The sequence below is a fragment of the Rhodamnia argentea genome, chromosome 2 (genome assembly GCF_020921035.1).
Source record: "Rhodamnia argentea isolate NSW1041297 chromosome 2, ASM2092103v1, whole genome shotgun sequence".
Classification (NCBI taxonomy): domain Eukaryota; kingdom Viridiplantae; phylum Streptophyta; class Magnoliopsida; order Myrtales; family Myrtaceae; genus Rhodamnia; species Rhodamnia argentea.
In genome coordinates this window covers 28720078-28747147 of record NC_063151.1, presented here as the reverse complement: position 1 = coordinate 28747147, position 27070 = coordinate 28720078, and the positions used below count along the sequence as shown (strand labels likewise).

At 39.6% G+C, this 27070-nt stretch overlaps 2 protein-coding genes across 3 annotated transcripts in view; both read left to right on the top strand.

Annotated features, from left to right (window-relative positions):
• Positions 1 to 10081: 10081 nt before the first annotated feature.
• The window catches only part of LOC115737309 ((-)-germacrene D synthase-like), a 47800-nt gene continuing 30811 nt past the window's right edge, over positions 10082 to 27070 (top strand). The window contains exon 1 of the mRNA XM_048275391.1: positions 10082 to 10096. The gene's annotated coding sequence lies outside the window, so the exon portion shown is untranslated. The remainder of the gene's footprint in view (positions 10097 to 27070) is intronic.
• Positions 10802 to 14324, top strand: LOC115748333 (scarecrow-like protein 21). 2 transcript variants are annotated; one of them, XM_048275388.1, is made up of 2 exons: positions 10802 to 10958; positions 12272 to 14324. In XM_048275388.1, the coding sequence occupies exon 2, from the start codon at positions 12317 to 12319 to the stop codon at positions 14033 to 14035; it is 1719 nt and encodes a 572-aa protein (XP_048131345.1). In that variant the 5' UTR covers positions 10802 to 10958; positions 12272 to 12316; the 3' UTR covers positions 14036 to 14324. The 2 variants fall into 2 exon arrangements, with proteins under 2 accessions (XP_048131345.1, XP_030540681.2); XM_030684821.2 differs by having other exon boundaries at positions 12179 to 14324.

Sequence of the window (27070 nt, the reverse complement as noted above, 5' to 3'; positions counted from 1 at the left end):
CAAGCTCATATCACGGCCTTTGCATCCGAATAAAAATCCTATTTCGTGCGTACCAGAAATCCGGTTCAACCCGACCCGCTCGTTCGGCGTTCCGGATCCGTTCCCCAAATTGCCATTCACCTTTCGCAGGTTTGACATGTGTGTCCTCTTTGAAATTGGTTGGGAATTTTGGGGATCCGCGCTTTGAGACCTTTTGAATTTTTGCGCCTTCTCTTTTTTTTTTTATTAATTATTTTTTTAAACTTTTCCCGAGTCTGGTGACCCCTTTTATATTTGTTGCTGTACAACTGGAGCACTTAAGTTGGATTGGTGCTGTATAGCCCGGAAAATTATTTTAACTGCAGTAAAAGTCAATGAGAACAAGAGCTTCCAACTAACAAGAAAAATCATCGTCCGTGGACGTTTTGGCATTTTGATTTACTGAAATGAATGATAGATTTAACCCTCCCTAGCATAACAGGATATGAGTCGAAAGTGACGTCGCCCCAGTTTCATATATTCATGGGAAGGCGAGACTTGTTGAAGAATAGGTGAATCGATATCTCAGATAGGTTTCCATTTTTGTCGGGGTGGTGTGAAGTTGAGCTAACCCAAGATAGGAACAAGCCAAGTCTATTGACTCTAGTGTTGGATAGCATCAGCCTAACTTGGGAGATTAATTGAAGATGGGGGTCTATCTCTTTCTACTAAGTATGGTATGTCTAGTGCCTAGGGATGGAATTTTCCAACTTCGATGGTATTAAATGCTTTGAATTCATCAAATACGGAAAGCCACTCAGGTTGGCATGATAATCATACTTGATCTTAGACCAAAAAAAAAAATCCAAAAATAGGGGGAAGCTATCGCCACCCTCATCTCGTATCAATCGAACTAGACGTGATCGGTTTTTCGATTTGGTCCCACCCTCGTTTTTTTTTTTTTGTGATTTACTGTTAAATTTTTATTGTCAACGACATATTCACAAAACCATTTCTTGTTAATTGCATCACGTCGTTACTAAACCTGAAAGTTACTAAACATCTTAGGTTTAAGTTTACGTTTAGGAAATTTTAAAAAAAAAATTATTCAGTCCAATCCTATTTTCCTTGAAACCGAGAACCGGATCGATTGCAACCGGTTCCAGTTTCACGAGAGTCAAGAATAGGACCCAATTGGTCGGTTTGATTCGATTTGGTCCGGGAAGTTCCCCGATTCAGGCGAGCCATTATGCTCGGTCCTAAGTCAGAATACCAAACCTCGTCATCATGGTGACGAAGCCTGTTCAAAGAGGTCTCTCCTCCTTTTCCAAACATTAATCCACTCGAAAGCAGAATTCTTCATTGCCAGTTGAAGTGGTTGGCAGTGTGCGTGGGATTCTTTTGCACATGGTCTGTTCAATCGAGCATGAAGAACGCTCGTGAATATTGCTTCGGGTAATTGAGGAACGGATTAGACGGACAGGTGGGGCGAAAAGTGGTTTCGGTGAATTCGCAACCGTCGATGTTGGAAGTTTAGATAGGTAAGAAAAATAAAATCGACGGTGGTTAGTAAGCAACTGTCAACCAAATCCCCACCTAATCCCAAAACAAATTAATTAATGAAGAGACCATCATCGAGTAAACATGCTGGGAGATTTAAGGGGAGACCAATTGAAACCCCCCCAAACGGATGACGTACCATGAAAACAACTCGGGAAATTTTATGATCGATTAGGGTTTTGGACTCTTCTTGTAGAAATCAATGCTCTGTATTAATAATAATCTTCGGTTGACGAGGGGTTCGATCGATATCGACAACGCACACACGTCGGTTGTCGATATCGATCTCGCGTGGGTAGATTAACACGGGACAAGATACTTCGAGATTGAAAACTTCCTTGGCTATAATTCGGCGAGCGAGCTGAAAAGGTGGAGAGGGTGGGTTGGTAATTTCAGTTCGGAGCAGATTATTTTGACCGATACTCCGAATAAAGGCGAAAAATTGGGTATTCGATGGCAATAAAATGAAAAATGGAAATAAAATTAAAAGGAAAGAGGATACAAAATAAAGTGGAAAGGGAAAGGAGGGAGTGAGATTGCCCCACACTTGAGGTTTTGTTGCTCACTTTCTTCGTAAAACCCCACACGAGGTAAAGCACGAGCCTTTTTAGGCTTTTAATTATTTTGAAAACGGTCCAATAAGAATGCCTTTTTTCTTCAAAAAATCCTCGCGTGAATTCATCCTCGAAACGAGATTTTGCTTTTGATTATCATGTTTGATCGCGATTTGCTGTAATAATTTTACGCGATAACTGCTTCTACGTATTTTTGAAATACAGATATTTTTGAAATACAGTATGATCCTAATCTCTTTAGACATTCGATACTATTAAGTTCGGCCGCTTTGTGTTTGCACGCATTAGATCACCCTCGACTGCCGTCGTGTGTGAAATAATCGCCGAGGTGAGGCGAACGTGAGTTAGGGTCGAATATCATAAATGGCACGTGGGGACTAAAATGTAAAGATTTGCAGATCGGAGGGCACGGCTGCAATCTAGAAGGTCAAATTTGAGGCGGAATAAAGCCGGCGGGAGAGGGTGCGGCGCGTGAAACGACCCGACGAGGCATGCCGTTCAGACATTCATTCTCTGTGGGAGTCAGCCCCAAAATTAAGAAGTGGGCCCCAATTCGTACGGTCAATATTATGTTTCGTCGTGCCTTCCCACGATCGGCGTTTTGGGCCACCGTTGCATTTGGGTGTTGGGTCCTTTTCTCAACGCGATCCGTAATAGAAGGCAGGAGTGGAGCACCAGTAAGGCGGCCACAGAAACAAATCCGAACTTCCAAAACACCTTCCTCGATCGATTCACCGGGCACGACGGGAGCTAAGAATTCGGTACATTTACGATTCGTGGTATGAGGAATCGAATTTGCGACTCGTACTCTTTTTTTTATTATTTAGCCGACCCGACATGCCGGAACTCTTGAATGGAAATGGAAAATAGGCGAAATTCCAGTTCCAGTTCCAATTCCTGAAAATGGCACAATCTTTAGCGCAAATTTTACGGGCAAATGCAAATGGCAAGACGACGTGCGTGCGTATGTATGGGAAAGAATTCGTAAAGGTTAAAGATCAGTCACCCCCACCCCCCATAAGTCAAGTGCTCGGCCAGCGGATGACTGATAGCGGGTCGTGTTTCGGAGCTAACTTGGAGGTGAAGACGTTTGGTAATACCTTTTGGGAGAATGGATCATCATGGGTGGGTGTCCCTTGAAGCAACGACTGGATCGCTTTGATTTGCCACCTTCTCCCGAGGGGGGGCCCAAGGTGCATGTGACGATGCACATGTGGTCTCATGTGCTCTTTCGTTTCCTCAACTCATTTTCCACGAGTTCGCTGTATCTCTTTTGGATCTCATTTGCATGTTGGTGAATTGATTAAATGTCTCTGTTGGGAACTATAAAATCCGCCGAACGGGTGGGTGGATCGGATTAGAAATGATCCGACTTAGATAGACACATTCATGTCCGACCCGTGTCATATTTCTAAAAAACTAACATATTTAACCCAATTTAAGAAAACCCATAACCAAATCGACGAGAGGGTACAGAGCGAGCGAGCTCGGGATTGATTGAGGGCGAGAGAGAACGAAGAGAAGAGATGGTTATAGAGATTAGTTGGTCTAACTAAGTAGCAAACTCATTTATATCTCATTAACGACCCATTTAACTCGTAATACGCTTAACCATATTTATGACATATTTATTGAATATAACCAATCCATGTACCAACCCATCCTATCATAAACGATTTAAAAGATGAACTTACGATCCATTTTTGCAGGGATTTTCTTCTCTTCTTTACTTTTTTCCGCTTCCAATTCCGTCGCCATGCCTGGGAAGAGGCTTGACGAGGGGCTCTGCAAAGTCCTTTCATGGGCCGCCGAAGTTGAACACAATGGGCTACAAAGGCTTGACCCAAAGCTCTTACCAAATCCTTTTTGCCTATTGTAAACAAACGTAGCTACGCAGCTCCTCAACGCAAGAGCCACCATAGTAATAAATGGCGGTTCCGCTTCATATAAGCAAAAGGTTTTGTCATGTACTTGCATTGCAAAGGTGCCTCCGTTCCGCAAAAAACGAACAATTTAATTAAAAAAAAATTCCAAAAATTACCGCTCGTACTGCCTTCGCAAATGAGTGAACGAATAAGTATGTTTATTATCTGCAAAGATGCTTTAAACATTTTTTTTTATATTGACTAGTTATTTCGAGCGGCATGAATACGATGAAAAACGGTTTTCAAATCGTTAATTTTCAGCCAAACAAACAAAGAATCGCGATCAATTATTAATCCAATAAAACCTTCAATAGGTTTTATGATAAATAGCACATCATGTTTTAATAATTAAAAAGAACACAGAAGATTAGAGCGCACATGGTAGATGTACGATTTATCCTCGAGACTATGCGGGTTGACGTTTTAACCAATTCCAGTCAAGAACATTCCGTTTGTCGATATGAATTCGAAGTCGACAGCGTTAAATAGACCTCCCATTTTCATTCAAACATTCGGGTGGTCAAAGCGATTGAGGAGGTGTCAAAATCAAAGTGGGCAAACCTACGTTTGACTCTGCCCCTCCGAGCTTCGACCGACAGAAAAATTGTCCAAAAAATCTTAAGCCTATTGTACGACGGTTATTTCAATCCTAAGCTTTTTAATTATGTCAATTTAGTTCTAAATATTTTGACGATTTCATAATTTAATCATGATTTTTTTGACATTTTGTTAGTATAATCATTTCAGTTGATTATAATCGATAAATTTTCAAATGTTCAATACTAAATCGAGACAATTGAAAGGTTTAGGACTAAACCGACAAATCATCAAAATATTGACAATTAAATTTGACACGATTAAAATGTTTAGAACTTGATTAACCGTGAGATTAATAATATAATTAGATTTGTTAGACAATTATCCCACCGGCCGACTGTGTAACCTGGACTGGTTGGGTCCCAGTCAGGGTGACGTGGCGAGGACCTTTTGATAATCGCACGTGGGGAGCGCGGCGGGCGGTATGAAATGGGCAACTTCCGAAACGGGAACACAACCTCGTTGGTCGGGTTCCCACGTATTTCCGTGGCTGGGGACCCCTGGTTTGATCGTCGGCCTTCGATTGCAAAAGTGGACTGGCGGCGGAAGGCGACTATTCCTTTGATTCACAAAAAAATCAACGTGTGTCGCACGTGTGTTTCTGTACCTTTTGCGTGTACTTGATGTGAAAACTCTCGTTAGATCTCTCCCTATTTGGTTGACAGGGCAGCTACTTGATATCAGCGCACGTTGAACTTGAAACTAGTCGTCCACGGTCCAAAGTAGTATGGTAAAATTATCTAACCAGTCCTAAACATATTCAATAAAGGCATAGACATCACTTAAACGCAGCCTTAGGGTCATGTCGGTTTGGCTCACTGAACAAAAAGCCTATGCTGTGCACGATTTCCGCTCTTGCCATGATGAAAGCGCAACTAGCAATCAAAAGGCGATTGAAGAATGTCGTGAGCAGAAGCAACTGATGTTTCGGCCATTCAGTTGACTCCTTGCCGCTAATTCGTGCTTGCTGTCACGCCGGCAAAAGCCGGAGTTCTAGCCTATTTATCTTATTGGATTTGAATTAATGACTATCGTCGTATAAAGACGCTAATCTAATCATACAAATTAAGTCGTACACTTTTCAATCTAATCCATTAGTAGTAAACCTTTGAGTGAAATTTCAATATTGTCATTCAAGTAATTTTTCACCGGAAATAATGAACACGACAATTTAGTTATTGACGGACGCCTTCCGTGGCACACCGCATTGACTGTTGATTTCTAGTAAAATTTGAGCGGTGGGACTATGTGAGAAATTGCGCAAAAGTTTAGGATTGAATTGGTAAAAATTGAAAGTTTAGGAACGAATTGATATTTATACAATATGAGATACTCTTCCGAAATGAACGAGATCAGAACGTCGACATCTATTCATTCCCGCATTCTCCAATTCCGAATTTTGCAGCTCAACACAACCGACGCAGTACGCAGGAATCTGACTTCATTCCCCCAGCCCAAAGCAAAATCAGAAATGTAAACGCAACTTTCACAACATTTTTATTTTTTGCTAAAAGAAAATACTTCCATTCCATCAAAGCAGTGCAAATATTACAAGAAGGAAAATAAGCCTGCATTAAGATGATGATTAAAGAAGATTCTACTAACACGATATTTCTTAATTAATCCCACGCAAGTGAGAATCTCCGGGTTTGCTTCCCGGAGATTCTTGTCATTATTGAAGCAAGCTCTTTTGTCTTTCTTTTGGTAACTATTTTCACGTCGATGTTAGTCACTTTCGCTTATGTAATGAGGGATGATGTGTAATCAATGAAAAGCAAAATCTTTTTCTGACTTTCAAAGTAATGGATTACGTTAGATCCTAATACTTTAGGATTTGTACAAGTTTGACTTGCAACAAGATTGAAAAACTTACCGAAAGAGTCAAACACTTGTTACGTTTATGTCAATTTAAGCATCCACGTCATTAATTTAGAGACAAAATTGATCGGATAAACTCAATTGAAAAAAAAATGATTAAATTGACACAATTGTAATAAATTTATGAATTTTTAATAATTTTTCCCAACAAAATTGACTTATTGGGTATTATGTTAGATCCCCCTTTCTCTATTAGTTTTTTATTTTCCATTTTTTCTTAGCAGTTTTTTTGGCCAAACGCTTGTTTTTCTTTAACACTGGTTGGGAGTGGTATGCCCCTTTCGAGATAATATTCAGTAGTTTGCAAGCTACTCGTGGCGTGCATTTTTTCACTTTGAATTTATTAAAAATTGACATGTATATACCAAGGTGGATTTATTTAAGTAAAACAAAAAATCTCAATCCATATCAGTTTTTAAGTTTTCCATCTCCTTCAATGTTTACTCCTCCATCTCCAGCCACCTTGAGCCAAACAAACCTCCTCATCTCGCTCCGCTGTCGCGTGGAGTTGCTGGCGGTGCATCCAAGGCAACGCTACCGGGTGTCCAACCCTCTCCACCGACCGCCATTGCTCATAGCCATGGAGGAGCAGCAGTAGCTGGAGCCATGGTCGCATATCTTCAACCTGTCGCGAGGAATGACTCATGGATTGCCAAGCTCCTCTTCCGTCATACTTTAGGTTGGCTCCATCTTCCTTTGTTGTCGCTCACCCTCGGCTGGTTGTCGACCCCATCCATGGCCGAGCCACCTCTCCATGTCATGGCGACTCGTGACTTTGCCCGTCCAGATCCGGATTGGAGGTGTGCCTCCAAATGCAGTCGCGTCCTTGCCTTGCGGTCATCTACAACAAGCTCAAACAAGGAAGAAAAAATCGAAGAACAAGGTAGACGCAGGAGTTTGAAAGCAGTCCATGGCCGGCGATTTCGCCGATGGGGGTCGGCCTAATCACGGTGCCGGCGACTCCACCGGTGGCGACGATGGGAGAAGAGCAGGCGGACGACTATGAGACTCTGGCCGGATCCGAACCCTAGCTAAATTGTAGTAAGGGAAAAGGGAGGAAGAGATAGAAAATTTTAATTTTTGTATTTGTTTTAAGGATATATTCACTAGAAGTTCTAAAATTTATCACAAAAGCGAAATTGAGATCTAAAACTTGCAAAAAGTACAATTGAGTCCTAAACCTTATTAAATTGGTGCAATTGAGTCCTTTCATTAACACTGTCAATTTATCTAATAAAAAATGCTGACGTAACATTTTTTAATAAATTTCTCTATTCTAGCATGGTATTTTCTATTATTTTTTAATTCTTATTTAAATCAAATTGAAAAAACTAAAAAAATACTACAATAGTAAATTTAAAAAGCTAAAATAGAGAGAGAGAGAGAGAGAGAGAGAGAGAGAGAGAGAGAGAGAGAGAGAGAGAGAGAGAGAGAGAGAGAGAGGAGGGGCACAGGGCTAGGCAGCCTCTTATGAGCCCCATTGCCGAAGGGATCAGCAGAGGTCACCAACCCTAGGCAAGAACGAGTGAGACTTGCTCAAATCCGGGCGACGTTGACCCTTCCCCGAGGGCGGCGACCATCGCTTGCTCCTAGTGAGGCCTCGTTAGGGCTCACCAGCAAAACAAACAATTGTCGAGTGGACGTGAGAGGGCTAAAGACACGTCCATGGCTATGTCTGTACAAGAGAATCGACTCGGTTGGGTTTGAAGAGGGAGAGGGGAAGAGCAAGGAACATATGCGATGGAAGTGAAGTGTAAGCAATGATAGGCTTGCCTAGATTCGAAGTTGAAATGCCTCGCCCACGTGGGTTGGCGATGCCTCGTTAGGGGCGGGCGATGGATGCCAGCCCCAAGGAAGGGCCGACATTGCCCGGATCTAGGCAAGCCTCACCTGGGGCCGGAGAGGCCGGCGAGCATCGGCCACCTCGCCCGGGACCGGCTACTTTTGTCGGCCCCTCTAGCGATGGGTAGTGGGGTTGCTGCGCTTCACCGGTGAGGCCCCGCCCTATAGTTTTTTGTTAGTTTGTTTGTTTTTTGAGCCTTTTTTTTAATATAATATTTTAGTCTTTTTTAGTTTTTTAAATTTGATTTAAATAATAATTGAAAAGAAAATAAAAAAATGCCACTTAGGATAGAGAAATTAATTTAAAAATGTCATGTTAGCATTTTCGTTAAACAAATTAAAGGTGTTACTGGAAGAACTCAAATTTTATGACTTAATTATATTTTCATGATAAATTTTAGGACTTCTAATTCTAGGAAACGTATTGCTTTTTTTAATTTCGGGTCATACCCATGTGTCAAGTTCTGTTGGATACAAATAAAAAAAAATGCCACGCTGATGTGGCGCTTTGAAACCACTCAATGTTTTCTCGCTCTTTTCGGTAGGAGGTACTTACGCGTGCCACGTAATATCAGAGTGTCAAAGGGACGAGAGTCTGATTGCCACGTGCCATCGCATTTTGCGTCTGCTTTTTCCTATTGGGATTTCTTTTTTGGTCAAAATATTGGGAATTTAATGGATAAGGTCAAATTTGACGATCATTCCGACCACAAAAAAAAAAAAAAACAAACAATCTGACGATCAGAAAATATCTGACCTGCCCTGGTCACGCTAGTGTCACGTGATCAACCACGTCACTCAGTTGATGACAGACGGAACTCAACCAACACCGCGGTCCACGCGCCTCCACTTCCACTTTTTTTTTTTGGTGATCTTTGTGGTCCCGCATCCTTCTTTCTTCCTTAAACTTAAAAAAGAGTTAGACCAAAAAAATAAAAAAAAACTAAAAAAGAGTTCTATGCAAAAATAGAAATTAATTTTGGACAGAATAAAAGATTTAAGAACTATTTTGTTGGTAATGAAAATTGTATTTGATTAATTAAGTCCTTGGAGCTAGTGGACTGATTGAAAATTACCGATGCGGACACCAACAGGGGTAGGTGGATAATTTTTGCACTTTTTATTTATAATTTATTTTTTACATTTCCACTTGTGAGTGGCGAGGCCTCGCTCAGCCTTACCGGTCCCGGGTGAGGACGTCCTCAACCAGATTTACAAAGGTCATCGACGGCGAGGGCTTGCAAGCCCTCGCCAACCATTTTGAAAAAAGAAGAAAAGAAATAGAAAATAGAAAAAGTAAGAAAAATTCATAAAAAATTAGAAAAAATACTCTAAATAAGACAACCGATATCTATTTCAGCGATTTTCAGGCCAAAATTAGACGAAAATACTATATTGGCAAATAGTTAAAAAGATCGTGACTAAATTGCCCATATTGAAAAGTTTGTGATTGAATAGGGTGCCGCACAATAGGTTTTATGATTTTTTCAATAATTATCACATAAATTATATGAGAGGATTCGTACGAGCGATCAACGTGGATTTTCTTTTGTTTGATTTCTTGCGGTTTCCCTCTTTTAAAACTCTAGAAATGAACAAAAAAAACAAAAAATCCAAGTCGAGCATTGAGAAAAATTGACAAAGCTTCTCGATCCATTTGTACAAAAACACCGGTGTCGGTGATTGATTACGAAGAGGTTCCATCTCCAAAATATATTCCCTTTTCTTGTCATGGTGGAATCCCTTTATCCATGCTCTGTTCTTTTTTCTACAACGAGAACGAATCGAAACTCTAATACAGTTTGGTTTTTTGTAGAAGAAAACTAGAGAGTAGCGGAAAAATCACGCATTAATCATAATCCCTAACTAACCATTTCTAAATATCAATGATATCAATTAAAATTTCATGGTCACGTCTCATTTCTCTAGTCTATAGAGCGAATAAAAAGGAACATATATGCCGATCCTAGTCAAAAACCTTGTTACTCCTAACCAACATTCTCGAAAATGTTATAAAAACGAAACGGATAATGCTGCGCATGTTATATTAAGAGAAATCACTATTAGGTCGACAACAATGGGAAATCTCCCTCCTCGATTATAATATGAAGTCTTTTTGTAAAGCGTCTTATCATCCATAGTGACATTCTTTTTGTCACGTGGCCTTTAGAGAAATAAATTAATTTTCAATTTCTTTTTGCGGTCAGAAAACAAAATTTCGGATTACATATCCAAGCTTTGCATCAATCAAAGCGCGTGGTTCTCATGTAAGAAAGAGCGTGGAACTTTCGGCGTTCGCACATCTCGCGGCGAGTGTGGTCGGCGCGTTCATCCGTTAAGAACGCGGGTCTCCGTCGCTCCGACCAGCATCGCCGTTACCGTTAGTCCATCCGTACGGGAGAAGACATAAAAGCATCCGTCATCTCTCTCTCTATCTCTTCTATATAAACGACCACATGCGAGCTTCGTCTTCTTTCGTCTTCTTTCGATTCTTCGTCGTCGAACTCCAATTCCGAGTCGCCTCACGCGAAAAACATAGGAACGAAGAACATTTTGTCAGATTTCTCTTCGAAGGCGGTCAGAGTTCCTCGATTTTGACTCCGGAGGTGTCGTGTGAGCTGAGGTAATCCACCGCCGTTCATTTTTTCATTCTGCTTTTTTTCCGAAAGTTCATCTACATGTGGTGGAGTTAGTGTTGTGTTTGATGTTGTGTTTTTTTTTTTTTTTTTCTGTTTGGGCCTGATGAAAACAAAGACTGAGGAGACATAGCCAATTCGCTGTCGAACTCTGTTGTGTTCTTTTGGTCGGCGATTTTGGGATTTGAGTTGGGTTGATTAAGCAAGGGGTTGATGAATGATGAGGGCGTTGTTCTGGTATGCTTCTGCTCCTCTTGTAATACTGCCGCACAGGTGTTTGAGGACATTTGAATGTGTTTATCTTCATTTAAATAGTTGGGTTTCGATTCTTCTTCTTTTTGAGCCACTAACATCTTGGTTTCTCTGTTGTATCGAGACACTACAAAAGTATAACCTATGGTGAAGTTTCTTTGAGTTTACGATTTCAAATTTTTTTCTTGAACCGAGTTGAAATCGAGAGTTGATTGATCTAGGTGCTTTTGTTTCATGAATTTTTTCTCGCGGATTTGAAACTTCTTTTGAAGCGAAAGAAGTGAAGCTTTTACATTGTTTTTGGTTGTGTAAAGCTTGTAGAGTGCCATAAGCATGGATGGCATCTAGATTTTTTAGTTTCCTAGTACAAAATAGTCTTCACAATGAACAAAGAGAGTAGTATATGTGCAGTTATGAGGAATGAGAGCTTAGAGCCAAGGATGTCTTTTCTGAGAGCTTGTAAGCCACCTGGCAACCTCTCTGCCTGAGTTTCGTCCAAGAGCTAGTTGAGATGCAAGTATTGAATAGCTTATAACTCAGAGTTCTACATTTTTTGAGTTGCCTAGGCTTTTGAACAAAAAGAGGTCCTAACAGAACCTGAAACAATAACCTCAAATGCAACATTTTCAGATTCTGATAACAAGGGATATTTCAGTTTTGATTTCTTAAGACAGTGGAATTTCATCTGTTTAAAAATCAAAATAAACTGATATCGATACTCTCTGTTTGGGTGTCCGTGCGTGCATGTTACAGACATGAGATTCAATAGGGCAAATCCTATCTTTTGTATTCGCTTTGGCTGTTTTAGTCTTCCTTTTCTCGTGCGTGTTTCATGAAGCTTGGATCTTCTGTTCTCGATCCTCTCTATTTTGCACCTCACAAAATCCTTTATCCTTAGTGCCTCTGTACATCTTAATGACCGTGGGACTTAACTAGCATCTGCAAATAATTGCAGGGGGCTATATCTGTTCATCCTGAGCCACTGTTGAAAGTCCACTAGCTATTGGAAAGCCCAGGGGATACATCTCCTGTTGTGATCTATTATGAGCTAACTGAGAGTTTTCTGACCAGAGGCTCATGATACTGCTAAAGCATGGAATCACACCCACCATACAGATACAGTGAGACAGGTGCTGGCTTATCTTTCACATCTTCTCATCCAACTGTTCCATCTCTTCCCAGCAGGTTATTTGGGCATTCGAAGTTTGAAATTAGGGAATCTCCTATCTCACCCTTTTCGACACACTTTGATAGTGAGACACTCAGCGTGTTAAGCGATAGTCAGGAGCAGCACAGTTCTACGGACAATTATTCAGGAGTTAGCTCTTCTTGTAACTCTTCACTCGAGACCACCAGCTGTTTCCAAAGGTCAAGCCCATCACAAGACGGGTGCAGAGACAGCTTGCTTTCATGTTCTGGTAGGCCCATCTCACTGCAAAATGAGCTTCATTCACAGAACGCAGCTTATACCTTACAAGAGCTAGAGAACGTCTTAATGGATGATAAACAAGAAATGCGTGTCACAGATACTTCTATTGGGGAACTCATGTGGGACCAAAATCCCCATGGTTCACAATTTATTCGCCCTGAGGATGCTGTTGCTTTCATTCAGAGCCAAACGGGTAAAAGCGTTCATGCGGAGAAACATAAAGAAACTGTTGAGGAATCATCGGTTCAAGATGTTCCTCCAGGTGATTTGAAGCAGCTGCTGATTGCCTGTGCGAAATCTCTTTCTGATAACAACATGCACGAATTTGAGAAGTTGATTGAAAAAGCCAGGAGTGCTGTATCCATCAGTGGAGAGCCCTTACAGCGTCTTGGTGCCTACATGATAGAAGGACTTGTGGCCAGGAAAGAGGAATCGGGTTCTAACATCTACCGTGCCCTTCGATGCAGAGAGCCTGAAGGCAAAGACTTGCTTTCCTACATGCACATTCTGTATGAGATCTGCCCATACTTGAAGTTTGGGTACATGGCGGCGAATGGAGCCATTGCCGAAGCATGCAAAAACGAGGATCGGATACACATCATAGACTTCCAAATTGCTCAGGGCACCCAGTGGATGACTCTCCTTCAAGCGCTTGCCTTGAGACCTAGCGGTCCCCCTTACGTGCGGATTACAGGGATTGATGACTTGGTCTCCAAGTACGCTCGTGGGGCCGGATTGGAAGCAGTTGCTGGAAGGTTGGCGGCTATCTCTGAGGAATTTAAGATCCCGGTGGAGTTCAACGGTTTGCCGGTGTTTGCCCCAGATGTTACTCGTGGCATGCTTGATGTCAGGCCTGGGGAAGCTCTCGCAGTGAACTTCCCACTCCAGCTACACCACACGCCAGACGAGAGTGTTGACGTCACCAATCCAAGGGATGGGCTCCTGAGGATGGTGAAATCGCTTTCTCCGAAAGTGATCACATTGATCGAGCAGGAGTCAAACACGAACACGACGCCGTTTCTGACTAGGTTTGTGGAGACCCTCGACTACTACTTGGCAATGTTCGAGTCCATCGACGTGACCCTGCCTAGAGACAGGAAGGAGAGGATAAACGTAGAGCAGCACTGTTTGGCTAGGGACATTGTGAACATCATTGCGTGCGAGGGGAAGGAGAGGGTGGAGCGGCACGAGCTGTTCGGTAAGTGGAAGTCTAGATTGACGATGGCAGGATTTAGGCAATACCCTTTAAGTAGCTACGTTAATTCAGTCATAAGGAACCTGCTGAGGTACTACTCTGAGAATTATACGTTGGTAGAGAAGGATGGTGGCATGCTTCTGGGCTGGAAAGACAGGTTCCTGGTTTCTGCTTCTGCATGGTACTGAAAATGGGCCGGAGTTTCAAATATTCACGGAGAAAAAACTGAAAAACCCCATCTTAGTAATAAGAGTTATTGGATGTACATGGCGTTGCAGATCGTCTTCACCATGTGATCCAATAGCTTGCCCTGTTATATTCATGTTCCAACTGCCTAATGGTATTCTATCTTTCTGTTTGTTCATTCTTTATTTTAGCTACCTGTTGTTCTTGCGTGATCTTTTGTATCTACTTTTCCTTACAGCAGACATCCTTGTGTATATAAGTTCCATTAAATTCCATTATTAGGTTTTATCGTGAGGACGTGCTATTCTATATTATGTGCAAAGTGACGAAGTTCCGTTGTCAAAGCAGCTCATGTCTCCTGCTGGATTATGCCTTCAATGAGTTGATCATACTTTTGAAAGTATATCAGCACATATTCGACTAAGCTTGCAGAAAGTGTAGAGAGAGGATTTTTATTTTGTACATCGTATTTATCGGGTTTAGGACATCCGGAATCATCAGGATCTTAGTTGACGCAGAGGCTCTGGACATTCCGAATAAGTCCCCTTTGAAATGATGTGCAGCCCATCGCTGTTCTGTCTTTCCAAAGCTACTTGAGCCTCCGTCGACTTTTGACGAGTTTATTATACGGCGAATGGTATGCGTTCGTTTCGCGAAATAAATTAGCTAACACGAAATGAAAAATTCTCTCCCTCAAACGATATTTTCAACAAGAATGGAAAATTTTGATCCCACGCCCAATTTTTACGTGCTCGAACTATTATTTCTATCAATTGTTTATGTTTAATATTGAGGCAATACGTGCAGCAACAGAGCAACATAATTTCATCGTAGTAGAAATGTCGCACATTCAAGTAAAAAGGAAGCCTTTTCAGTTGTTGCATTTCATAAGAGAATGGGGAAATCACATTGGTGGGGCCATAGGCGTAATCGATCACTAGACAATTTCTTTAGTGAACATATCATATCGATGAATAGGTCAATTAAGTTAGTATATGTATCATAGACAATTCTTGTATCGTATGATAATTTGTTCATTTCTATGATTTCATTCTAGTCCATGTAACAAAGATGGTTCTTTTTTTCAGTAAACAAGTACAAGGTATTTCTAATCATTTTTAATCACAAAATTCACAATGTAATTCTTTCGTTAATAATAGACTTCTTTTCTTAGACCTTTTACAGGAGCCAATAGATGCCAACTTTTTATGGATATTTGACGGCAAAATTATCAAAAAAGCCATAAATATATTATATTTGTGCCAATTCAGTATTAAACCTTTCAATTTGATCAATTTAGTTTTGAACCTTATAATGGTTTGCCAATTTAGTCTTTCCGGCAAATTTAGGCAGAAATCCCTAAGTGGACATCGGTAGTGCCACGTTGGATAGACAACCAACGCCGATGTGGATAGTCTTTATTATTCTTTTATACTATATTTTGTTTATTTATTTTCTTATTTTCTTTCTTTCTACGAAGTTCGGTGAAGGCTTCACGGCCCACGCCCGCGATTGGCAAGGGCTTCGTGGTCCTCACCTAGTGGTCAACAAGGTTTGGCTCGCCCTCACCTGTGATTGGCGACTCTCGCTGGGCTTAAACGAGAAAAAAAAAGAAAAAAAAGAAAAAAGGAAAAAGAAAAAAAAAAACAAATTATAAAAAAATTAGAAGTCTACGTCGGTGCCAAATGTGTCACATAGGACGTCCCACGTCCACTTTAGTAATTTTCGATCAAAATTAGCCGGAAGGACTGAATTGACAAATTGTCAGAAGGTTTAAATCTATTTTGGCCAAATTGAAAAGTTTAGGATTGAATTGACACAAGTGTAATATGTTTATGACCTATTTTTGGTAATTTTCCCTAGACTTAACATTACCAAACTTGCATCTTACAGTAAATGTGCTACTTCCATAGGCACAAAATGCTGTTTCTCAACTTGGAAACAATCAGCAGCTTCATAATCTCTCTCGCATTTATATGCATAAAAGTGACCTTTCTGTTAAGTTAAAGCCATAGACACCTCATCCTCATATACCCATTGAAGTTAAACTATAAAATATGACAGAATGTAATTCACTTGTGAAACATGACATCGCCTTTCATGCACGACAAGGAAGTGACTGATATATTTAGTCATTTTATAGCAGTTCCGCAATTATCACAATTGCTGTACATTCTGCAGAAATTATTCAGAAGCGACTCTTTATTATCCTGGACTGTAATTCTGCAAACTTTTAGTCGATTCACGGGATTATTGCAACAAGATGTGTTGTTCAACAAATGTTACCTTTGCCTGGTTTTCACATCAGTAGGTGTCGGTGAGGCAGAATCCCAAAGTTTGAATATGCTATTTGTCATCTGAGGGGCAAAAGCATTCCGTGCGCTTAATCGTTGAGAACGGCATGGGTTACTTCTGACTATATGACTTAACAGAGTTTGAAGAGGCAAGTACTTTAGTTTGTTATCTCTTAGGACTAATGCAAAAGAGCAAACAAACGATGCAATTTGAGTGAGAAATAAAGCATAAAATGAAATTCGACCACGGTGGATTTACGTGGTTTGGCAATGTGCCTACTCCACGGGCAGAGATCGACAAGATCATTCTACTGCAGTCAACAAAGAGAAGATTACAATTGTTTGAGACACTTACATCAAGCATTGTCCAATCCTAGATTACAACTGAACCCACAAGAATCAATGACAAAATAGGAGTTTCTCATGCTCTCAACTCTCTTGAATGACAGGTTTCAGAAACTCCCTAGGAATAAGATATTAAAAACCAATGCTTAAAATGAGGCTAAAAACCTCTCTTCAATTAGAACTTGGATGATTACAGCTGAAAAAGAACTAACTGGATATTACCAACCAAGTTGATATATGGTTCTAGAAAAGAGAAAAAAGAACAAACTACAACTGGACATCAGTAACCAAGTTAGTTTTTGTAATATACGTTTGGGGGTGTTAGTGGTACGGAAAAAGAATTTGGTGTATGGGTGTCACATTGGGCAAAGTTTGGGGTAACAATGTTACACCGGCAAAATTTAAGCTTTGGTGGAACTTGCCTAATCCAATGCCAACTCCGTCTACTTGCATTTGTTAGGGATATGCATGAATTATGCCCTTAATTGACAATTAATCGATGAAGAAATCGAGACAATCAAATCCTTGAATTAAGGAAATGATCACGTACATTCCAGGGAAGTAGAATTAGTATAATTTCTTTCCTTTTCATTAGCTATAATACAAATGTTATAAATAACTTCATTGTACAAAACATTTTGATATAGAAAATGATACACAAGATAACCGTTCCTTTTTTAACAAATTCTTTGTCCGTGCGAGCTGCCAATTTTTACAGTCCGACGATAGTTTTATCATATCGGCAAAAGTTCGGGATTACAAAGAATTTGGAGGAAGTGATGCCCCGGTGGACATAATCGAAGGTTTTCAGGTTGTGGAGGAGCAATCACCAACATGCATTTAGCTCCGACAGGAGGCACCGCAATTAGGGTAAACAATGCATGAGGCTATTCAATTACAACTCTTAAATGGAGCGCAAACTTTTCATAGTTCCCAACTCTTCTTCCCCTTTTCTCTCTGTTTTCTTTGCGGCGCAAACTGTTCTCCATCTGCAGATCGTAGCTAAACCCTCAGTTACATATTTCAAAGAGAACCGAGTCATGTGAATTCGTCGGTCCATATTGTCTAACAATACTGAAGTATTTGATAAATGAAGTGCCTAACATGCATTGGATTTGGCAAATAATTTACAGGTGGTGGAGGGAATCAGACGTAGCAGAGGAACTTTCCATTTGCAAGAGACAGGCTTGTGGAGTGCTACTTCTGGATTCTGGGAGTATATTACGAGCCAGAGTTCGTACTCGCTAGAAGAATTCTGACCAAGCATGACTTCCATTATTGATGACATCTATGATGTCTCTGGAAGAATTGGAACTCTTCACTGAAGCTATTGAAAGGTAATAACTGAGGTCTTGCTCATCCAGAAACAAAAATACGAGCTCTCGATGGTATCCATATAACAATCTGGCGTATTTCCATTAGGATTGCGGGTGGAGCATTGATGCCATAGATGGACTGCCGAAGTACATGCAAGTATACTATAAGGCACTTCCTGATGTTTATGATGATACTGGGAAAGCAATGCCCGAGAATGCGTTGGGGTGCGGTTCATACTCTCCATCTATATGAAAGCACAAAAATCTCGCTCTTTGGTGATCAAGTGAGAATACGAGGGCCGCTCCGATGGGGATTTCAAGGGGATAGTGCCTCCTGGACGTCACGGAGCTTTTTTAGTTTGAGTATGTGTTTTATTTATAGTTTGGGTTTGGGCCCATGAATAACTATTGTTTAATATAATCTCTCTTTCTCTTGTAATTGAGAGTTGTAATAGAGAGGTGGAAGGTGTTAATTATAATGGAATACTCTGCTAGATGTAGCCCTAGTTTAAGGGTAAACTTAGATAAACCTATGTGTCTTGATTTCTTTTTCTCACATTTACTCTCTATTTTGTTGCTTTTGTGCGCCTAATCCTAACATAAGGGAACATCATACGAGCTCTACTATGCAAAAGAAGCGGTAAGAACTTTCCATATTGCATCCGTTCAACTATTTTTAATTCAGACTGGCAATGAGAATATAGTTTCTATCGGTATCTCTATTAGTCTAGAAGAAAATTGTTCATAACCGTTGTTGTCTGACGACGTGTGAGAATTCGATTATGTAATTGACTATCGAACTCCCATATCGCGCCTTTCTCTTTCACCAGTTGTCCATAGAAGATGCGTAACTCTCCAATGAACTACCTTGTGTATTAGGCGATCTGATTATCCAATTACCATGTTGATCCAAGAAAGAACAAAAAAAAGATGCGTGCAAGTTGCATTTCCAAAGTTCTTCTTCGTCGCCAAGTAGTTCTATATTGATGGGATATGAGGAGCGACCAAAACGTTTTGCATCGTTTGTTCTCTCTTGCTCAGACGAAAAAAACCCGTAACAGGGTACTTTTGCTGAAGCCAAATGGTTCCATCAAGATCACGTACCAACCACTTCGTTTGTGAGAATGGGAGGATAAAGAGTTTTGCTGATGCGGGCTACTTTAATTGAGATTATAATTTACCGTTTTACGGGGTTGATCTAATAAGGTAAGATATAAAGATTCTTAATCAGTTTAATATTGGCTTGGCTTGTGCGAGCCGAGTTGAGCTCGGCTGTGGTGAGACGGTGAAACTCTATAAACAGTGGTCAAGTCTCTCCTCTAATTGTATGAACTCATAAACAGCCTCGAGAGAGATTGCCTTAACACTTGATTTCTGCCCGGTTAGGAAAACAAAATCAATCACTTCAATAACGAAGGGCGCACACAACTTTCTTGATTCGTCTTTTGCAATGAAATTGATATATCAGTAGTTTTTCTACTGTGAAGTTGCTTTTCATTAGTCGAACTAAACAATCTCACATCAATAGTTTCTTTTAATCAAGCGAGCTAAAAGTAGTGATGGAGGCCATCGAATGAACAGATGACAATGCATTTATGATTGACAGGCTTTCACAAAATGTTCGACATGTAAAATTTGGGAAAATTGAACAGTCGGTCCTAATTAGGGGCAATTGTCCAAAAAGTTGTAATCCAGTAGCCAATTTAGTCCTAGACCTTTTGAGAGCTTGCCAATGTAGTCCTAAACCTTGTAATGAATTACCAATGTAGTTTTTTTTTTTTGAAAAATGCTTCCATGACAGTCCGGTAGTACTTGTCGGTTATTTCGATCGTAGATGCACACACCATCACCACGTGTTTTGCATAAAGCACTCATTAATTGAAAAATCGCGGGGTCAAAAAATAATGACAGTCTTGTCAGACTGCTAGGGAACAACTTTTTTTTTTTTTGGGTCGAATTACCAATGTAGTTTGCCTAGCTAATTTCAGCCCTAAATCGTTGACGTGGAAGTCTACTCTTTAGTTTCCTAGCATAATTGTAGGACATCCAAAGTGGGAAGTTCCTTGTTGGTCTTTTTGAAGTAGCTTTAGGTTTGATAATGATTTCTTTATGAAAATCCAAGTGAGAGCATACTTGGTGGAAGCCAAATAGTTCCACCAAAGCCACGTTCGGATGATGGAGGAGTACCCGCCCGTTGCATTAACCAGCATCGGTAGCGAATTGATATTTGTGACATCGTTTCTGGGAATGGGAGATATCATTCATAACGAAAGATGCTTTTGACCGGTTATTATTCGGCCACCCCAAGACAGTGAAGGCTTTGCAAGTAATCGGGCGGCTCAGGAATGACATTGCCAGACACGATAAGGTATACAAAAGCTATACAACTTTTTGTCTCATAGGTTTTATCAACAGGAGAAAACTAACTTCCACGAGAAATTATTTTTTTTTTTGTTTTTTCAGTCTGAGCAAGAGAGTGGTCACGAGATGTCTTCTGTGGAGGGTTTCATGAAACGATACGGAGGAAGAGGCGAAGTGTGCAAACAAGTGTATGAAGATTAAACGGACCACCACGTTAATGCCTGGACCAATTTTAAAGAGTTTGTGACTTGTCTGCTCCTCGATCCAATGCCAATGTAATGGGTTGGAAGAACAAGATTTAGGATGTGCTTGTTTCAAGAAAAATATTTTCCGGGAATTCGTTTTCCGGAAAGCGATTTCCTGGAAATCCTTTTCCCCGAAAAATGGTTTGTTTTTCTTTGTTTAGTAATATGTTGCCGAATATTTTTTTTTTTTGGTGTTGGTTCTCATTTAGAAAACGATTTTAATATAACTAATCTCACATATAAAAAAAAGCCGATTTGATTAGCACCAAAAGGTTTATACTATTTTTTATATTATATTATTTCTTTATTAATTATAAGTTATTAATTTTATTTCCTTTTCTTTTGTCTTTTTCTTCTTCCTCCGCAGGTCGCTAGGCCTCGGAGATGACCAGCAACCGGCCACACAAGGTCAAGCTCGCCGGCCTCGGGCGACCGGCCACAATGGTGGGCCTCTCACTTCCAAATTAATTTATTAAGTCAATGTTACTTAATAAATGGATTTTCTTGAGGACTCTAGCAAATCTAGTGTTTGAACTCGCAAAATGAAAAGGAAACCTGACTCTCTGGAAGTGTTCTCCTGAAATGGAAAATGGACATGATTTCAAAAAGCAAACCGATAGAAAACATTTCATAGTTGGGTTAGTACCAATGTATCTATCTTTCCATGAAACATTAGAAAAACCTGCTTGGATAGCTACTGCAACAACTAATAAAAAAACAAGTCCATAGTTTAGATAGTATCGGATAGTATGAAGAGCAAACATCCAAAGTCTAATACTTGTCAATTTCCATTTCCTCTTCTATTTACAAAATCTTCAAGTCGTAACTTCTTTAGCTTGGCACTCTTGATAATGAATGCTTTTGCAACTTTCTCATTGTCCACCAAATAACAAAAGGCATATACAAGGGTGGCTTCATCAAAACCTTCAACCTCCATCGCTTCTTGGTAGAGCTCAAGAACATCCAACTGATTTTGACTCATCTTTTTTAATGCACAAGCAACCTCTCCAATTTGCTCCGAGAGCATTGCAAATTTATCATCATTATTAGTGGCACGACTTCACTTTCTATTAACTCTTGATGGATCTTCCATTCCTTCCGTAGTATTGTCACTACTATCATCTAAGTCAATTGAGCAGTTCGCATCCACAGTAGGAGACAAGTCAATGTAACCAAATTGTTTTGCAAAGTTTCTTGTGGCCGTGTCTTTTCCAGCCACCAGAGTGAGTACATTGTACATCTCGATTTTCTTGTTCAAGCACTTCTCATGGGTAGGATGTGCCTGCAAAAAAATCATAAAAACACAAGTATATAAACAGGTAGATTAAGCCAGCTACGATTACAGCAAGACATACAATATGCTCATCATCTATCAATGTCTTAGTTTTGTATATGTAAAGAGCATACGATGCATAAACAAACAAAAAAACTATAGGAGCCTCCAATTTTTGCATATCTCAACATGTTGCAAAAGAAACCTCATGGATCAATGAATTTCTAACAACCTGGATATGACAAACAGACATGTAAAGTTACAATAATAACCAACACCATAGGTACATGCATCCTTTTCCATGAGTAACAATGCTAAGAGTATAAGTTACATTGAAACCCGAAAGGCATATTACCATTATTTCTTCATCATAAAGTTCCTTTCGAAGAATTGTGATCATCTTCAAGTTGTGGTCCCATTGAAATCCACTCTTAACCCGCAATTTTTGGATGATAGCCCAATTGTTTTTAATAGTTCTAAGATGATTGTCCACATGGTCATGCTTAGATTTAGTCCCAAATCTATCATTTATAGCTTCAGCAACTCGAGCAAAGAAAGATGGTTTAAAGGTGGCTGAAGGTTTGTTCCCCTTTGAAGCCTCATCAACTAGTATCTCTTAAAAATTATGCTCCATTGGACCTGACCATTTGAAATGCTTGGCCTTCCCTTCTCTAGTCTTGTCCATTACTACATTATCGGATATATCCAACACAAGAAAAAAGAATAACACAAAAATAAACGTCATTTTACTAATGAGACAAGGGAAACATCATGATGATTTGGAGTAGTAAATCAAGTTCACATTGTAAAAACTCCTTCAATCACAAAGTAGTAATCTATACTTCATATCACATTAAAAACAACATACAACTTCTAAGAAAAGTACTAAACATTCATTCTATGCCTACTATAGTCATCCCACATTACACGTGCGATATCATCTTTTTTTCCTACCCACTCTCTATTTTCCTCCCTCTCCTCTCTTTGTGTTTGTTGATGTCTTCTTTCTTGACTTTGAGATTCAACCTCATTAGGTTCTTGCATAAAAGGATCATTTGGCTCAACTCCCATAATGAAGTTATGTAGAATACAACATGCTAAGATCACGTCGACTTGAGTATCAAAAAACCAATAGGGTTCCGCATCCAATACATGAAAACGCCTTTTAAGAACCCCGAATGCCCTTTCTACCGTAGACTGTAAAGATGAATGACGATGGTTGGACAACTCTTGTGAGCGGTCATTAAACTCCTTCCTGTGATATCGAACTCCACAGTATGGTGAAATAGTTCCCATTAATTACAATATTTCAGGTCCATTCTCACTATTCTAATTGGCATGACAGACCATTGGGTTAATTCTAATTAGGGATATACGGTTCTAGGTTCCTTACAGGTTTCACCCGAAACATAGAACCTACCCGTTAGAACAAGTTCATTGTTTTTTGGAATCTATAACCTACCATGCATACCCTGGAACTTGGAACCTACCCTGTCACAAGGTCCAGAGTCCCGTTCCTGGGTTACCCGAGAACCCGTAAATTTTAATTTATTCTTTTTTTCATATTTAGTTAAGCAAAATGAGAGTGAACGTAATAACAAAAATTAAAGTATCTCATCTTTCAATAGTAACAATCCGTAAGAGATGAACACATTAACAAAATAAACAATCCATAAAATGAATAGTGTAGGCAAAAAGCTTTCCATAGTTCATATCATGGAACTTCTTAACTTTCAAATTTTGGCCACCAAATGGACCAAAGTTCATCGAAGTTGGATGGAAGCACCATGTTATCATCCCTGTAGAGATTCTCCTTGTATCAGCTAAAGAAAAATATCACAGAAAGTTGGATGGAAGCACCATGTTATTTTGATACATCAACTTAATTGAAATTATCTACAAACCATGCTTTATCCGACAATGTCAAATTTGACCACCTAAAGACCTATGTTTTCACAACCTGCCCAGTATGCAAACTGATAAATAAGGACCTGTTCAGCGCACTGTTAATTAAAGTCATTGTCCAGCTATGTTAAAACAGGTAGCACAGAATAGTGGTTAGCAATGGATGCACAAAAGTTCAATAAGCTCGGACAACTTTGGTTCAAGGGCATCGACCCGATAGAAGTTCTGTTCACCCAAAATCTAGTCAAACACGCCGAACATGGTTGACTTAACTAGCACCTAAAAGGACGCGCAAGAAAAGTAAAGAAAAGAAGCGAATAAAAATAGATGCTTTGACTTACAAATCTAGTGACGGGTTCGAGTTGCACAATCATAGAATAAACGAAATAATAGAGAAATAATTTTTTTTTAAAACCTTTAAAGTACAACCGTGTATAGAAATTAAATATTTCGGTTGAGACTTGTCTATTTGCATTTGTTGGGGGGAAAAATAGGGTAAAGAAGATGGGAACCGCTTGCACTAAATGCAAGCCCTTTTTTTTGAGTTCCGATGCAAGTTCCTAGAAAAATAGAACCAGCAATCGGATCCTGGCCAATTGGAACTTGGAACCGGATCGGGAACCGGCAATTCAGTTCTCCAGTTTCCATTCTACCCTAAAACCATGCTCACACCTAATTCTAATTTGTTTGCCCCTTGTAGTTTGGGAAAATTGTCCAAAAAGTCCTAAACATATTGCACTTTTCCCAATTAAATCCTAAACCTTTTTTGTTTTGCCAATTGAGTTCATCCGATTAATTTTAGCTGGAAATTACTAATGTGGATAATGGCCGTTCTATGTGTACGTGGCACGGCTGGCACCGATATGGAGAATTTCTAATAATATTTTATAAAATTTTAGTTAGTTTTTTTGTTCTTTTTCTTTGCTTTGTCGACCCTCACCCAAATTTGGTGAGGCCAACCTCGCCATGTCCTCGTACGCGGTCATGATGGTTTGGGCGAGGACAGTAAAGAAAAAGTAAAGAAGAAAAGAGAACAAAAGGAAAAAGAAAAGAAATTAAAAATTCAAAAGAATAATAAAATATTTACGGCAATGATGGTTGAGCCGATAATGCCACATAGTACTGCTGGTGGCCACGTCAGCGAATTTCTGTAAAAATTAGCAGGATGGATTCAATTGGCAAAACATAACAAGTTTATGACTTAATTGACACATATTTAGGACTGAATGGACAAAAATACTGTATGTTTAGGATTTTTTGGACAATTACATAGCTCTCATCATCGAGTTTAAGTTGAAAGCAAAGGCCTTTAATTTTATACTTTTATATTTTAAATTGTAATCGGTTGCTTGAATTAGGAATGTGACAGAGTTATAATACACCATAAAATAATCAAATGCATATTCTTCGCGTTCTTCCACAGAAATACAAGTAAACCTAGAATTGAACTCAACGAAGCGCATCTACTTTACTACTCCCAGAGCATTGACCACTCCTTCTAACGTGATTTGCACGGACATCTTCAACAAGTTCAAGGACGAAAATGGGAACTTCGATGAAAAGCATGTGGGTTCATTCGAGAAGATATTCTGGACGAAGCGCTTTCTTTTATTTTGATCATGTTGAATCCAAGGATAACGAACAACTTAGGCCCTCCTCTTGCGAGACAAGTCCTTCATGTCCTAAAGCGGAAAATAAGTCGAGGGCTGTTGAGGCTCAGGGGAAGACGTTGCGTTCCTTTGTCGAAAATGGAGTCGTCACATTATCTTCTTATTGTGACTCATCTTATAATCGCTGATCGTAAACTTTAAATAGTCATATTTTACTTTTTGGAGACCCTACGCACAACTAGACTTGTCAAACGGCTGAGTAGGATCACGTCATAAGTGGTCCGAATCAAATTAACCCGTTAATTCATTTATGACCCATTTATTTGTAATGCAAATTTCTTGAACATACCCGACCCGACTCATACCCAACCCATGCCCGACCCGACCCATATTGTTAATACCCTTCCATATTAATCTCAGTCTAAGAAAAACTTGTTTCTTATAATATTTTAATTTTTTAGAAATATTATATTGCTAAAACACTTCCATATAATAAATTTAATGGAAAAAATTTATAATTTTTTAAAAATAAATTCTTATTTTTTATTTTCCTTTTTTGTATATTTTTATTATATTATATCTTTTATTTCTCTTTCTTTCCTTTTGTTTTTTTTTTCCTTATGAAATCAAGCAATGGTCGCCGGTCGACCCTTGTTGGCCACTAGGCGAGGCCCACGAGGTACCCTAGAAAGATTATATCCCATTTGAATGAATGAGGGTTAATATATGAGGTGAAAATTACCAAAGAAGTCCTAAATCTATTGCAATTGTGCCAATTCAATCCTAAATTTATTAAATTCCTGCCAATTCAGTCCTAAACATTTGTATTTGTGCCAATTCAATCCTTTCGATCAATTTTGGCAAGGAACTGCTGACGTGGTGCGGTCGGCGCCGACAATTATTAATAATATTTTTATTTTTATTTTTATATTTTTCATTTATTTAATTTTTTTTGTTTTCTCTTCTTCTTCTTCTTCCTCCTATGGCCAGCCGCCAAGCCCGATGATCAACCAAAGGAGAGGGTCGACGAAACTCGCCCCCGCCGGCCACCAATAATGGCGAGCGTTGCTCGCCAGCCTCGCTGTCGCCGTACAAATGGGTTTTGAACCCATTTTGATAGTTCTATGAACAAGACACAAAAATTGTTATCGTTCAAATTATGCACTGTAGTTATGGCTATAGTTTCCAGATAATTCGTCATTGACTAAATTCCCGCTTATATCTTTGCTGTAGTTTCTGGGTGCTTCGTTGTTGATCGGCGTTGTATCTTTATATTTTCAGGCTTTGTCGTCGGTTAAATCCAGCAAAGTTATGTACTTTCAATTTTGTTCGAAGAAAATTTAGTAGTTTCCTTATGTACCTGTGGTATTTCTTGTTCGGAATTTCCACAGAACCTATAACTTTTAATAATAAAAAAAAATGGCTTTCAATAAAAGGATTTCGTTGAAGACACAAAATTCAGCGAAACATCTTTTTGGCACGCTTGATGGGACAAGTGTGATTGATTTGAGGAAGTATGATGCCGAGAACAATGAACCATCCATAGCCTGATCATGTTATATGACTACCTAGTCTGAGACCTTAACTTTTCCGGCAGTAGAGCCAAGCCAAGGATGTAATGTCGGAATCCCAAGGCACTTTACGGAGGAGTAGGTGATGGAGTTAGCACCAAACCCCACTTTGGTGGC